The sequence below is a fragment of the Podarcis bocagei genome (assembly GCF_964188305.1).
Source record: "Podarcis bocagei genome assembly, chromosome: Z".
Lineage (NCBI taxonomy): Eukaryota > Metazoa > Chordata > Lepidosauria > Squamata > Lacertidae > Podarcis > Podarcis bocagei.
Window position 1 is genome coordinate 19,837,934 of NC_138140.1, and position 15,289 is coordinate 19,853,222.

At 46.3% G+C, this 15,289-nt stretch overlaps 1 protein-coding gene across 4 annotated transcripts in view; it reads left to right on the forward strand.

Annotated features, from left to right (window-relative positions):
* Positions 1–15,289, forward strand: part of SNAPC4 (small nuclear RNA activating complex polypeptide 4) — a 32,618-nt gene that overhangs the window by 6,355 nt on the left and 10,974 nt on the right. For 3 of the 4 annotated variants that reach the window (XM_081178675.1, XM_081178676.1, XM_081178674.1), the window contains exons 5-16: positions 671–796; positions 2,139–2,217; positions 4,018–4,099; positions 5,029–5,133; positions 6,048–6,120; positions 6,287–6,451; positions 7,487–7,634; positions 8,040–8,146; positions 9,119–9,213; positions 9,390–9,484; positions 12,262–12,347; positions 13,993–14,424. In XM_081178675.1, coding sequence (XP_081034801.1) covers positions 671–796; positions 2,139–2,217; positions 4,018–4,099; positions 5,029–5,133; positions 6,048–6,120; positions 6,287–6,451; positions 7,487–7,634; positions 8,040–8,146; positions 9,119–9,213; positions 9,390–9,484; positions 12,262–12,347; positions 13,993–14,424 — 1,593 coding nt within the window. Of the gene's footprint in view, positions 1–670; positions 797–2,138; positions 2,218–4,017; positions 4,100–5,028; positions 5,134–6,047; positions 6,121–6,286; positions 6,452–7,486; positions 7,635–8,039; positions 8,147–9,118; positions 9,214–9,389; positions 9,485–12,261; positions 12,348–13,992; positions 14,425–15,289 lie in introns of those variants that run through there. The other variant, XM_081178677.1, reaches the window with a different exon arrangement.

A 15,289-nucleotide genomic window follows, 5' to 3' on the forward strand; every position in this document is an offset into this window, starting at 1 on the left:
TTTTTTATTTATTAAATTTATATACACACTTCACCAAAATATCTCAGGGCAGCTCACACAATTAAAAAACCCCTAGATAAAAGCACTAATAAATAGTTAAAACAGAAAAACAAAACAATAAGTGCCTATGAGCTTGCTGGATCAGGCCAATGGCCCAACTCTGCAAGCACCCTCATCTCACTGTGGCCAACTAGATGCCTGCAGGAAACCCAGGGAGCACATTGTGTTCAATGAACGAGCCCTGTGTGTAGCTATAAATAATTATTTTATGCTATCAATTCCCTTATATTTTCACTAGTAGGAATGCATACAAATATTTTAATGGAATATCTAATATGACTGAATCACATTAATCTTTTGGGTTAATTAATGAAACTCAATAGTTTGGTTGGATTTTGAATGACTGTGCAATTGTTACTGTTTTGAATCTTACTGTGCTATCTTCCTTAGCGGGTCATGCAAGCTGCTCTTCCGAATAATGCTTTTTATAGGGTAGGAGGCAGTGGGGTTGAGTTTATGGAACCAAGGGGGTAGTGGCTCCAAAAAGTTTCAGAACCGCTTCCCTAAATTTCTTGCATTGCAGGGGGTTGGACTCGATGACCCTTGGTGCACTTTCAACCCTACAATTCTATTCTTCTTCTTCTCTGTCTCTCTTTTCAATGCCTTGCAGGAAAAGCTGACATGGGAGCTGGCTGGGACGAGAGGCACTAAGTCAAGTGACAGCAAAACCTTGCCAGCAAATTTGTTTCTGGGCCATTTCATGAAGCCGTACTTCAAGGACATGACGTCAGGGTTCGTAAGTATCCATTGCTGACCTCTCTTCCTCCTGGGGATAGAGGTGGACAACCCTGTCTCCTTCCCTAGTTTCCAGCCCCCTTGTCTTACGGCAAGATTGATTGATTGATTACATTCATATCCCACCATTTCTCCAAAGAGCTCAAGGTGGCATATGCATTTCTCACCCCTCTCCATTTTATCCTCACAACAACTCTGTGAGGTATGTGAGGCCAAGGCAGTCCTTGTCCCTAGGCCACACCCAGTGTGCTTCAAGGATGAGTGAGGATTTGGACCCTGCACTCTACCAGGTCCTAGTCCTCATGTAATTCCCACAACAACCCTGTGAGGTAGGTTAGTCTGAGAGACAGTGACTAGTCCAAGGTCACATCCAGTGAACTTCATGACAGATTGGGCATTTGAACCCTGCTCTGTCCCAGTTCATAGCCTTCATTTAATCCCCACAACAGCCCTGCAAACTAGGCTAGGCTGAGTGAGGGAGTGGACAAACATCACCTATTGTCTCATGACTGAGTGGGGGACTTCAACCCTGGTCTTCCAGGTCCTAGCCCAATGCTCTAACCACCATGCATCTTGGAAGATGAAGAGGCCAAATTCTGGTTGATGCTTGATACTGCTCTTTGTTTGCAATCTGGACTTGTTTTTAACCAGGTACCAATGAGATCATTTATACCAAGGGGACTGTATTGAGACCTTCCACTTGTTGCTGGACTTCCCCTCATTGCCCCTGATCTCTGGCCATGCTAGCTGCAGGGGCTGATGGGAGTTGTAGTGCAGAAACACATAGAATAGGATAGGCTCCCCCCATATACACCCACTTGACTGCTTTGATCAGGAGAGCTGGCCCTGTTACAGTAACTCTGTAATCCCTGTTCCATATCTGCAATACATCCATCCTTTACTGTGATGGTGCCTACACTTGGAAACTCCCTGTCCATTGACATCAGACAGGTACAGTCATGCCTCGTGTTGAAGTAGCTTTGGGATGAATTTTTTCGGGTTGCGCTCTGCGGTGACCCGGAAGTAAAGGAGAGCGTTACTTCTGGGTTTTGCCACTCGCACATGCGCAGACGCTAAAAATGAGGTCATGCGTGGAAGCGGCGAAACGTGGCACACGCAGACGCACAGTCGCATCTTATGTTTACTTCAGGATGCGAACGGGGCTCTGGAATGGATCCCGTTCGTATCCAGAGCAACCCATGACCCATGCACACACTTTTGACACTATGCACACTTTTGAAAACCACCAGTGGGGCTTGTCTGACAACAGAGATTGAGGACCAAAGTGGGATTATTTTGTGACATCTGTAGTGCCCTTTCTCTCTCCCCCTCCCCCTCTTTAGGGCCCTCCTGCCAACAGTGACGCCAGGGAAAAAGCAAAACAAGGCATCAAGTCTTTTGCGGAGCTGCTCACTATCAAATGTAAGAGGGATTTGGGGGGCTACAATAACATACTTATCTTAGGTTTGAATTGATTGAAACCTTCAGCATGAGCTGACTTGGTTTCTGGAACCATGGAATTGTAGAGTTAAAAGAGGGCCACCCCACCCCCACCCCAAGAGTCATCTATCCCAATTCCCTGCAATGCCGGAATCGCAGCTCAAGAATCCCTGACAGGTGACCAACCAGCTTTTCAAAACTCCAGCAAAGGAGAGAGCCCACCACCTTCCTTCTCTGTTTCCAACAAATAGAAGTCAAGGGAGAAAATGACGATGGTTGGAGTTTTCCTATCAGCAGCAGGGAGTCTAGTCCACTGGGGAAATGGGGCAAATGACCCACCAGCCTCAGTCTGCCCTTGGTCAGCCCCCACCTGCTTGCCTTATAACAGCAGTCTGGGGTGGGGTGCTGTTGTTGGATAAATTTATAAAGGGTGTGCCCCAGCTGGGGTTCCCAAAGTAACACCAAATAGACACAGACTTTAAATGTGAAAAAAATAAATATTAGGCCTTTATTGATCCAAACGTATGTAGGAGTCAGTCTCCTGAAAAAACCAGGAGCAAGCTGCGATTTCCATGCTCTTAAATCTAGTCTATAGTACACTGCTAAGCTACACATGTAATAACAAAAGAACCAAATGATTACAACAATTTTTTTCATCAAACATACTGTCGTCATTCTTAAACCACTCAAGAGATCCATTGGCTCTTTTCACCTGCCCACCCCAACCTTCTCATCTATGACTTACACCAGAATGTTGGAAGAATTTATATACAGTTCCCCAAAGGAATGCCAGTAGACACAGGCTTTAAGTGAGAAATTAGGCCTTATTAATACAAATATACATAGGGTTAGCCTTCTGAAAAAACAGAAAGAGGCTGCCCTTGGATGCTGTCAGACACCATCTTCTATACGTGTCCAGCTACACAGCTGATGACTACTTAATCAATCAGACAATTTCAGCAATTCTTCCCTTCAGAGTTAAACAGTTACAACATGTTGGCATCATTATTAAACCTCTCAGAGATTGTTTGGCTGTTCTGAGCAGTGCAACCCAACCTTCCCATTCTATTGCTAACACCAGAATGTTGGAGGAATTTGTAAAGGGTGCTCCCTAACCCACGTTCCCCAAAGAAACGCCGGTAGATACATGTTTTAAATGAAAAACTGCTTTCAGTTATCTATGTTGATATCTTTGTTCTCTTCTTGACCCAGGACTTCGTGTAACTACTATGATTGGCTGATCTGCTAGTATTTTGTTCTCCTATTGTTGTATCTTATCTGTTTACCTTCCATTCTTTTCAGTTGTGCTATGAGCAGTAACAGTACACAGTCGTGTGCACATTTCTACTTAAAAAGAGTCTGTCTGTTCTATTAGGAAAGGTTTAGTAAAGCTCACACACATATTTCAGGCTGTCAAGCTCTAGCTACACAAAATGAATTCAGGGATGGAATAAGAATGGGGAGATACTCCTACAATCATGGACTCGCCCGCCAGCTTCCCCTTCTCAGCCCCAGTGTTGCCCCCTCAGCTGGGAGGAGGAGGATGGGGGCAAAGCTAGATTGAGTTGGTTCCACCTCTCATTGGCTTGGGCTCCCTGTCTTCCACCCCACTAATCCTAAAGAGGAACGCAGCCACTACTGAGAGAGAGATGGGGACAGACTAGAGAGAGTAGGCTCTGCCTTTTGTTGGCTTTGGCTTCACCTCCCTTTGGGCTCCTGGCCTTCCTTCCCGCTACTTGGTGACCTTCTGTAATACCTCCCCCCCACCTTGGTCTTCCATAGGGAAAAGCCAAGAGAAGCTGCTGCTCCGTCAGTCTGTCATGAGTGACCAATTGCAGCACCTGCTTCAGCCCAAGCTCTTGAAGTAAGTACAGAAGGGGGCTCCTGCAAAACGCTCCCCTTTCCCAAAGAAGTGGGGCTGGGAGAGCAAAGTATTTTGTGCTGAATCAGGGCCTTTGCTCCATCTAGCCCAGAAGTATCTTGATTTTCCAATTCTTGTTACCTCTTAGTTGTCTTTATTTGTTCAAAAACGTTTGGACAGTTGACTTGTGGCTTATGGAGAGGTTACGTTCTGGGGATATCACATGAAGGTGGAATCCCAAAACAACCCTTTGAAAACAACCCTTTGAAGCACAAAACAACCCTTTGAAAACCGGGAAATGGCCATTTAAAAACATAGGACAGCGCTTAACTGCTTTTAAGCTCTCCACCTTGCTTCCTGGGCTCTGGCTGTCGTGAGTTCCTGTGAGATCCCTCAACAGTCTCCCAGAGCCTGGCAAGCAAATCTGAGAGCTTAAGAGTTCTTTCCGCACCTGGAAAACTGACATGGAAAGAGCTTTTCAGTTCTCTGCCTTCTGTGTATTTAATTTGTGCAATTTTAGATTTGTAAAGTTGATATCACACAGGTTAAATGTGGCTAATTTGTGAGTCATCTATACCTTGCCGTTCCTCATAGTTCAGACACAGTGGGGCTGTGCTTTCGTCTTTGACAAAAATAGCATTTGCCTCGTGAATATTCACAGCACTTTGAGGCTGATGCTCATTTCTTTGTAGCAACACAAAACCCCAAGGTTTCTAGGTTAAAAATGAATTTTCCTTATCCGAGACACTCCTTAGCTTTGACCTGTGTGCAAAGGAACTGAAATTGAACTTGACATGAGTTTTAGGGCGTGGTTGAGAGATAAAAAGTTTGGTGTCCAGATTTTCTAGTATTGTTCCCGGTGCATTCGTTGCATGCTTCTTTTTACACATATGTGAATGTCTCTTAAATGTTTTGGAAATGTTTCTGACCAGGCTCGACTATCTCAATGAGAAGCGGGATAAATTGGAGGATGAGATGGGGAGGCAGATTTTGTGGAAGCAGATCCAGGAAACAACACAGGAAATAGAAGATATCAAGTAAGAAGCCCGCTAATTATTATTTTCATAATTATTTATATCCTGTCTTTTCCCCAGACGGCTTACATAAATTAAAATGACACAGGCAAAATACTAAAAACGAAAAACGTATGAAATATATTTGTCAAGACATAATTGAATTGTGATAGAAATAAAACAATACAAAAAACAAATTTCTTAAAACACAAACAGTAAAAATAGCACAGCACTATTTAAAAGCCCTTCCATTTTTAAAAAAACAAAAAACCAACAGTCAGTTAGCAAAGGCTTGTCGGAATATCTTCACCTGCTAGCAGGAAAACAAGAAGGAGGGATGATGTCTATTTTCTCTAGGAAAATTATTAAATTTATCAAGGGACATTATTAAATTTGTTTATGTTACCTGCCTTCCATTTTATGAGGCCTGCTGAAATTCTCTAGATGGCACTGACCCTAAATGACTCCCTGTGCCTAAGCATGCTGTTTGTTGAAGCAGAAAAACTGGCAAAATATACAAGGGTTAAGTATTATTCTTTTAATGAGTCAACACCTTTAGTAGCACCATCACCTGTGCCCCAGACTTATGCCATGAGTGATTGGTTGTGACTGTAGCACACTGTGATCATCCCTAAACCTAACTAGATATCATTATTATTATGTAAGAATTCTGCCTCTGTATTTAGCTAGGTTGCAGATCTTGTCTAGTTTCTCTAGGAAGGGAGTTCCAAAGCCTGGGAACAGCTGCCATAAACACGGCCCTCTTCTGTGGCTCCACCAAGTGGGAAGTTGGGCCTGTGAAGGTGCCAGAACTGAGAGTTAAGGTCCCATCTTGCAGCGCTTAGTGAGAGAGCAAGAGGGCAGTAGCACAGCTCACCCTGCTCCCTTGGGTGCTGGTTTCTCCCCTAAATGTCACTTCTGTCTCTTGCGGAGTCTAGCCAATTGCCGGAGGGATCTTTGTTGGGGAACAGGTTGGATGAGCATGACTGGGAGAAGATCGCCAACATAAATGTGAGTCGTGGGCAGGGGTGAGGTGGGCTCCCCTTCATTGCTTAAAAATTGTTTGTGATGGTGCAGCTATGGAAGGAGGGTGGCCCCTTGCGCTTCATGTGGCCTGTGGCCTTTTTATTCGTGGTGCAGGCTGTGCGGTCCCTTTTACTCTCCCGCATCTCCCTAGTTTGAAGGAACCCGCAATGCGAAGGAGTTGAGGAAGTACTGGCAGAACTTCGAGCACCCCAGTATCAGCAAGAGGGAGTGGAATGAGGAGGAGGTCGAAAAGATGAAGGAAATTGCCACCAGGCACAACTGCCAGGACTGGGAAGCCATCGCCCTGGAGTTGGGGGTGAGGCCCATGGATCGGGCTCTTGACTAGGGGTGGGAAGGGAGTCTGGGAAAGGCACTGATGCTGCTGTGTGAATATTAGTCATTGTTATTTATTTAGAGCAGTGGTTCCCAAACATTTTAGGGCCCCATCCCCTTGGTTCCACAAACACATCCCCAGTGCGCCTCACCCTACGCTTGTAAAAAGCATTACAGTGGTACCTCGGGTTAAGAACTTAATTCATTCTGGAGGTCCGTTCTTAACCTGAAACTGTTCTTAACCTGAGGTACCACTTTAGCTAATGGGGCCTCCGGCTGCCGCCGCGCTGCCACTGGAGCACAATTTCTGTTCTCATCCTGAAGCAAAGTTCTTAACCCAAGGTACTATTTCTGTGTCTGTAACCTGAAGTGCCTGTAACCTGAGGTACCACTGTATTCAGAATAGTGTTGTGCTATGCCTACTCAGGAATAATACACAATAAAACTCAAAACAGACCTAGTTAAATGCACATTCATTTAAAATCCAGTTAAAGATATTCAGTTTAATTAATTCAAGAAAACTGATGCAGTTGATCCAGTGATACTAGTCTGATTGTTATTTACACACCCTGCTGTCCCCTTGCCTATTAGTGCCCTCCTGTGGAATCCTATTCCCCCCCCACCCCCAAGGCATTAAGGCAATTCATCCAGATAGGGAGTAGATCAGTGATCAAAGAACTAATCTTAGAACATAAACAATGGTCTTTAGAAATTAAGTGGGGAGGTTAGCAGTTGCTAAAAGTTTGGGTTAAGTAACCTTTTTAAGGTTGGTGCCTGGCAGTTTTGTGAGGGGAAGGCATTCCACAAGTGGAAGAGCACCCCTAGTACTATGTTGATGCTTGGCCTATTTTCTTGCAATGCCCTCTTAATGTGCTTTTTGCACCTGACTCTTTCTCCCTGAGAAGGCCAACTTAGGGAACTCTTAACGTGGATAGCTGCTCCACCTGTGCCTCCTCTTTCCCCTCACACAGCCTCTTCCTCTTCTCACCCCTCCTCTTTGCTTTCCTGTACTCTCCAGACACAGCGCACAGCTTTCCAATGCCTGCAGAAGTTCCAGGCCTCCAACAAGGAATTCAAGAAGAGTGAGTGGAGCCCAGAAGAGGACCAGATACTCCTGCAGCTGGTCCAAGAAATGAGGGTTGGGAAGCACATTCCATACCGGAAAAGTGAGTAGTGTCCCTGGGGGAAAGACCCTCTTCCTCGCAATGCCAGTACCTCCCCTTCTTTCATAGCTTTCCATGTCAAGACTGTGGCCTAGCTGTTCCTGGATGAGGATAGCCTGACTGCTGTAGTCCATTCGTTTGTAACCTTGAAGAAGGACTACTTCAGTGTATTCTGTGTGGGGCTGCCCTTGGTTCTGGTTTGGAAGTTCCAGCTGGGGCATAATGCTGTGACTAGACTGAAGACAGGAGCTTCTGGCTGAGAACATGGAACACCCTTGTTAAAACAGCTGCATTGGCTGCCCATCTCCTAGCAAGCCAAGTTCAATGACCTTGTATTACTTTGCAAAACCCTGAACAGCTTGATGACAATGAGAAACCAATGAGACACCCTCTTCTATGCATCTACAGTTGCCTATTATATGGAGGGCAGGGACTCCGCCCAGCTGATCTATAGGTGGACCAAGAGAGTGGACCCCAACTTGAAGCGAGGAGCCTGGACTCCAGAGGAAGATGCTGTAAGGCCCTTTCCTGTTGCCTTTGGGGGGTGGGGATTAGTGTAAACCTAATAAGCTGATATTTGGTCCATATAGCTCAGTATTGCCCACATTGACTGGCAGCAGCAACGACTCTCCTAATAGTTCAGTCAGGGGGTTGCTTCCCAGCCCTACTTGGAGATTGAACCTGGGACCTTCTGCATGCCAGTCAGGTGCTCTGTCACTGAACTATAGCCGTTTCCCTTTAACATAAAGTTAGATACTAGTCCTCAAGGTTCTGAACAAAGGACTGAATTAAATAGGAATATATGGGAAAGTGCTTTATACTGAGATGGATGAGAGCAAATACTATATATCCTTCAAATTTATTGGAGAAATGTTAAATTAAATATCCTCTCCACAAGCATTCCTGTATGGAAGGTGGAGCAAAAGCATTTTCTGTCTCATTCAGAAAGGGAGCCTAGTCTCACCGAGATTGGGTGGGTAAGGCTTTCTGATCGAGCAACGATCATCTAGCATCACTACGGGATTTCCATTGTTTCCATTGTTGTTTCCATTGCTGAGCTACTACTAATCGATAATAAAAAGTGTACAAGGTCTTTGTATTTTAGACTATTGTGTGGGCTCAAGTGCAGTGATAACAGAGCAGGTGATACTGGAAACAATATGGGAAACACTTTCCTTAAAAAGGTAGACTGACTTAGAGCCCTGCCAGGCATGGAAAGAGCAGCTTTCCTCTCCACAGATAGGCATTGACACTTCCAGCACTGTTGTCTGCCTCCTTGCCCTAGGTCATCCCACCACTCACATTAGGAACTGTGGCTCTAACCACTACACCACCACTACCTCTCTCCAGCATAGAAGAGAGACATTAGTGCTTATTTAGACTGCACGTCTAATGCATTTCTGTGTTTTTCAATGCAAGTGACCACTAAGCTTAAATAATAATAAATGTCAAGTGAAGAATCGGCTTTTGTGTGTCCCCTCCCACAGGTGTTGCTGAAGGCTGTTGCTAAATACGGAGCACAGGACTGGTACAAGATTCGGATGGAGGTGCCCGGCAGGAATGATATCCAGTGCCGAGACAGGTCAGTGTCCCCTTCCCTCACATGGAAGAAGGAACAAGCTTGTTTCTGCTGCTCCAGAGGGTAGGGTTCAGACTGACAGATTGATTGACTGAGTTGAGGTGCAGTGGCCTGAGGACAGAAGGAGTGTAACACTCTGCAACATCTTTTTTTTCTTGCCCCCCCCCCAATTGCTGCAGGTATTTGCATGCCCTGCACTGTGACATCAAGAAGGGCAAATGGAGTGAGGAGGAGGAAATGAAGCTCATCGAGCTGACTGAGAAATATGGCGTGGGTAAGGCGGCTCTTCCTTGCAGGGAGTTGGACTAGATGACCCTTAGGTGTACCTTCCAGCTCCACAATTCTATGATTCTATTACCTTGGAAAGTGACAAACTCTTTTTTCCTTGGATAATTTTAAAACTTGGGGCACAGAAATTGTAGTGCCTGGGATTTCATGGCTAGTGTGCAATCTGAATAATAGTCAAGTCAAGTAAACTTTATTGGCATCACATAGGAACATTCAGAATACATTCAGAATAAATAGGCCAGTGCGATCTCATCGCCATTTCAACAGTACAGTCATTTACCAAAGGGAAGAAGAGATGAGCAATCTCTTTCATCTCTGTGGGTCTCCAGCCAGTGCAGGATCCTGTAGCGTACTTCGGCGACAAAAAATCAATAGAGGAACTTAGCTACTGTCTTGGTGAGCTCCTGGTCTCTCCCCTGTAATAAGAAGTGTATAACCTCTGTCTCTGTAAATTCTCCTAACCTCTACTTTAAGGCCTTTGATTTTGTTATCAGTCCACTCGCCGAACCCCGATTTCTTAGATGGCCTGTGCAAGTGAGAATGGGGCAGTTCGGTTATTAGGATGCCCATAAGCTCCTCAAACCAAGCGACTCTAGCTACAGGAGAATGTTCACCACTCCCTACCGAGATCAAGTGAATACACCAAGATTTGGAAAGATGATAGAGTATGCTCGTTAACTCGAATCCTTATGTACTGAGGACATGGTACCTGGAGGAGTGGATTGATTAAATTTTATGGCACTCTCGATGGAAGGACAAATTTACATTGAAGGGAGAGATGGTCACTAAGCATAGGATCGCCTATGTGGAACCCAATCACATGGGGCAGCAATTTAGTGGGGACCAGAATATAGTCTACCACACTATTTCCTTGTGGGGAAAGGAAGGTAAAGTTCCCATAGCCTTCTCAATCTGGCAGCCCACTGAGCCACACCAAGGCTCTGGTGGTAGACAGCTTGGTGAGCCGTAGGCCCGCCAGGTTGATTTCTAAGTCCCGTGATTCCCGTTCCCACAAGCAGAAGCCAGGAAAAGCCATAGAGTCCAAGATCTCCCAGGCTTTTGTATATACTTCCCTCCCTTGGCCTAGGTGGGCATTAAAATCCCCTGTCAGGACAATAGGTAGATCGGGGCAAATGGTGCCCAAATTCTTGAGCACGTGTGCAAGAAGATCCCATTGATGGTTCTTGGCTATGACAGTAGAGGTGGGAGGAATATACACATTGACCAGTAACATGACCTGGCTCTCCAGCTCTATCTTTGTTGCTAACAGTTTGCAATTTGCATAGCCAAGAGAATGTGTTCACATTTTATATGGGGGGCAACCAGGGTTAGCAAGCCACCCGAGGGCCTGCCTTTCTTGTGGAGTTTGACTGTCGGAACTGCAAAGGCGTTATAGCCGGCAAAGTCAATGTGCCGTGTTGACCAAGTTTCTTGTAGACAAACTATATCCTGCTCTCTTATTAACTTAACAAAGTCAGGATAGCATAACTTTGAGGACCATTCTGCCACGTTCCACGATAGCAACTTCAGGGAAGAATGTTGCACTGGGTTCCCCGCCTTGGCACAAGTGGGTGTCATTAGATTGGCTATCACTAGGGGCCTGGGGCGGAACCTGTAGCAATTCCTCTAGTGCCTCAGGGGCGCCAGTTGTTAGACCATGGTCCCTAGTGTTGGCGCATCTTGAACTGTCTGCTGTCAATTCCTTGTTCGAAGTCAAGTAGCCAATTTTGGGGGCGAGATCGCTAGGACAGAGCATCGATGGGAATGTGCATCCCAGAAATCGTTCCCGGGAGTTCTTCTTCTGTTGAGGTGTCGTCTAGTGCCAGCATAGCCAAGTCAGCATTTGCGGGGCAAGATGAAGGTTGAGGAACTTAAATATTAACTTCTTGCAGATGGGCTTTGAGGCAGTCCTGGAACACAGGTGGGAGAAAAGGTTGCTTAACAGTTTGTGATACATCCGGCAGGTTTGGCACTATGTTATCTAATGGGAAGGTTTCTGGTTGGTCCTCGGCTGGGGGCAATCGTAGCTCAGCACTCGGGGTGACCGGCTTCCCAGTGTGCGTCTCCTGATTGAGTTCAGACAATCCCCCAGACATCTGTGTAGTTTCTGATCTTGCTTGCTCCTCCTCCATAACTGTGGGCAAAGTCTGTTCTACGGACAGAAGTGAAGATGAAATATCTATAGTGTCATACATGTTGATTTGGTGTATAGTTGGATCCAGTCCCTTGGTCTGCAAACGCCTTTCTTGGTTGGGTGAGTCTCTTACTGGGGATTCCTCCTGTAGAAAGACCAGTATTTCCTCTTTCCCAGACCTATCATTATTTGTATTCCTGCTGCCCACATTAGCAGGTTCATGGGGGTTTGTCCTAGGCTTGTTGAGGTCACGCATCTGAATAATAGTAACAATAGTTGTGCTGCACTATTGTCATGCTACATGTCCCCTCAGCCTGCTTCATTGGTGGTTTTTAAGCATCGGTTGGATGGCCATCTGTCAGGGATGCTTTAGTTGTGATTCCTGCATTGCAGGGGGTTGGACTAGAGGACCCTTGGGAACCATTCCAACTCTACACTTCTAAGATATACCAGGTGCTAGGATCCTTTAGCCCTCTGGATGTTGCTTGGCCACAACTCTCATCAGTCCTAGCAAGCATGGCCTATGATCAGGGAGGAGGAGAGGAGATGTAGTTCAGCAGCACCAACAACTCCCCAGTGCATGTGTTTTATGGTGGGTGAAATAGCTGACCTGCTTCTTCTTCCTAAAGGTCACTGGGCAAAGATAGCATCAGAGTTGCCCCATCGCTCAGGGACTCAGTGCCTCAGCAAGTGGAAAGTTTTGCTGGGCTATCGGGTAAGTTCAACTTCTAGGGTCCTTTTGGGATTTAGAAGTGCTCCCATAAATATAAAAACATATAAGGAGAGCCACCTGCATAAGGTCAATGGCAGTCATCCAGCCCAGCATCCAGTCCTCACAGGGGCCAGCCAGATGCCCCAATGGAAAACCCCCAAGCAGAACCTGAGTGAAATAGCAACTCTCTGACTGTTGTTCCCCATTGTCCAGTATTCAGAGGTACAGTGGTACCTTGGATTAAGTACTTAATTCGTTCCGGAGGTCCGTTCTTAACCTGAAACTGTTCTTAACCTGAAGCACCACTTTAGCTAATGGGTGCCGCCACGCCGCCAGAGCACGATTTCTGTTCTCAACCTGAAGCAAAGTTCTTAACCCAAGGTAATATTTCTGGGTTAGCAGAGTCTGTAACCTGAAGTTTATGTAGCCTGAAGTGTATGTAACCCGAGGTATCACTGTACAGTGTCCCTGAGCATGAAGGTTCTGCTGTCATGACAGGTCACCTTAAGAAAAGCTTGGCTGCTGGATAAGGCCAAAGAAGGCCCATCATAGCCCATCATCCTGTCTTGAAGGTGGCCACCCAAATATCCCAATGGAAGCCCACAAGCAGGACCTGAGCACAGCAGCACTGCTCTCCCCACATGGGATTACCAGGAACTGTTATTTAGAGGCATTTACTCTTCCAACAAGGGAGGTAGAACTTTCTCTGCAGTTTTCAAGGGTAGCCCCACATAGAGCTCATTTCAGCAGTTTGTTCACCCACATCCCTAGGTTACCAAGGCAGGGTCAGGAAAGGGTGCAGTCAGCTTGGAGGAAACTTCCGTATTCTGATGATGTCCTTGGACCATCTAGCTCAGTATTGTTGACGCTGACTGGCAGCAGGGGCTCCCCAGGGTTCCAGCCAGGGAGATCCTTCCTGGGACCTTTTGCATGCAAAGCAGATAAAAAAATTATATTTTTTAAAAAAAATATTTATTCCCCACCCATATGGCTGGGTTTCCCTAGTCACTCTGGACGGCTTACCGCACATAAAATGCTCTACCACTGAGCTTTAGCCCTTCCCTGAAATAATAAAATATGGTATTCAGAAGCAATACTCCCTCTGACCATAGAGGCAGAGCATAGCCAAAGTGGCTAGTGGCACTGATAGCTTTTTCTTCCATGAATTTCTCCAATCCTCCTTTGAAGCTGTCTATGTTGGGGGGCCATCACTGTCTCCTGTTGGAGTTTAGTTAACTGTGCTCTGTATGAAGGACTCTACTCCATGAATTTATCTAAAGCTATGTGTGCCATGTGTGCTGCACAGCCAATTAAGAAAGATAACCGCCCAATAAGATCATAACTCTCACAGTTGATTGCATGTTTATTCAAAATCAGATTGAACCCATCTTGTTTAATTATTCCTGCAAAATTGATGAATTTGATTCAGGGGCACCAGCTTTTAAAGTCTGATACCTATTATTTCCACCTCCAGCGCCCCCCTGCACCTCCTTGCCTCTTAGCTCCCCCCTATGGTATCTCACTGCCCTCTGTGGAAATCGTCACTCTAACCATTATGCCACCAACACCTCTTGAAATGTGAACTGGCCATTGCAGCTGTTCTTGCGATTAATCTGAGGTTGCTCTTTTTTCTGTCTCTTGTTTCCAGAAGAAGAGGCGGAAGCCGAAGCAGGAGGGCTGCACCCACCGAAAGCCCCGGCAGCCCCACCTCTGCTTGTCCAGCAGCGAAGATTCTGACCTAGAGCTGTCCCTGGAGGAGGAAGAGGAGGAGAGTGTGGAGGAGGAGGCAGCCAGGACCCACAAGGCCATGGCTGGTGGGCACTGGGAGGTGCCCAGCATTGACCTCTGGGTACCTACCAGGAAGGGCATATCATCAGAGAACCTGGCCTCTGTCACGCTGCTGTCCAAGGGCTTCAACGTAGACCAGAAGCATGGGATGTTCCCCAGGGTCCTGAAGGCAGGGGAGGAGGAAGAGCAGCCCCAGAAGGCAGAGGCTTCTCCCCCTGCCACTGCTCCTCTCAGTGATTTGCCCCCTGCCCTGATTGGAGCAAAGGAGAGCTTGGTGGCGGAAGGCAGCAAGGTACGTGGGGAAGGGGCCCTGGCTCAGAGGCAGAGCATCTGGCCCAGGTTTCTGTTTCTTCAGAACCAGGATCTTACTTTAGTTTTAGGGGAAAGGCTGTATCTGGTAAGTGTCTGCTTTGCGTGTAGGTTCAGTACCCAATGGTAGGTCTGGGGGAAACCCCTGCCTGAAGCCCTGGAGAGCAATTGCTGCTGGTCAGTGTTGAAATAACTGATCTCAGTGGACATATTCCGTCTGACTCAGTCCAAGGCAGACTCCTATATTTCTGTTCAATTCAGCCCATCCTTCAGAACCTTGAGGATTGTTATAGTCTTTATGCTGAGAGGAAGGGCTGCACTTCAGTGCTTAGAGAATGCTCCCTGCCTGTAACCCTGGAGAGCCGCTGCTAGTCAGTGTAGAGACAGTGCTGAGCCAGAGAGACTCAAGGGTTTGACTCCGTAGAAAGCAGCTTCCTTTGTTCCTCAGAGCCACGAGGATTAGAAACTTACTTCATATTAAAGGGAAACGACCAGCTTTGTATATATATGAAGCAAAGTTCCTTCTGCATCTGTTCATTGCTCAAGAAAAGGCAGAGGGAGAAACTTCTTTCCAGTACCTCATCCTGTATGAAATCAAAACCAGACCTGTAAATGAGCTGGCTTCCCCTCCTGTGGCAAATCCCAATGACCTTTCTGCTATCAGGCAGGGAAAAGCTTTCTGCAGCTGGTCCATTTCTCCATTTCTTCCAGGCCCACAAGATCAGTTTTTGTGCTCATGTTATTATTTTCCTACAGAGAGGAGGGGATCTTGTCCCTCCCACTCACTCCACTAGGTAGGAATATGCAGATTCTGAGCTGCACTTACCCTGTAGTGGGAAGGTGGCCCC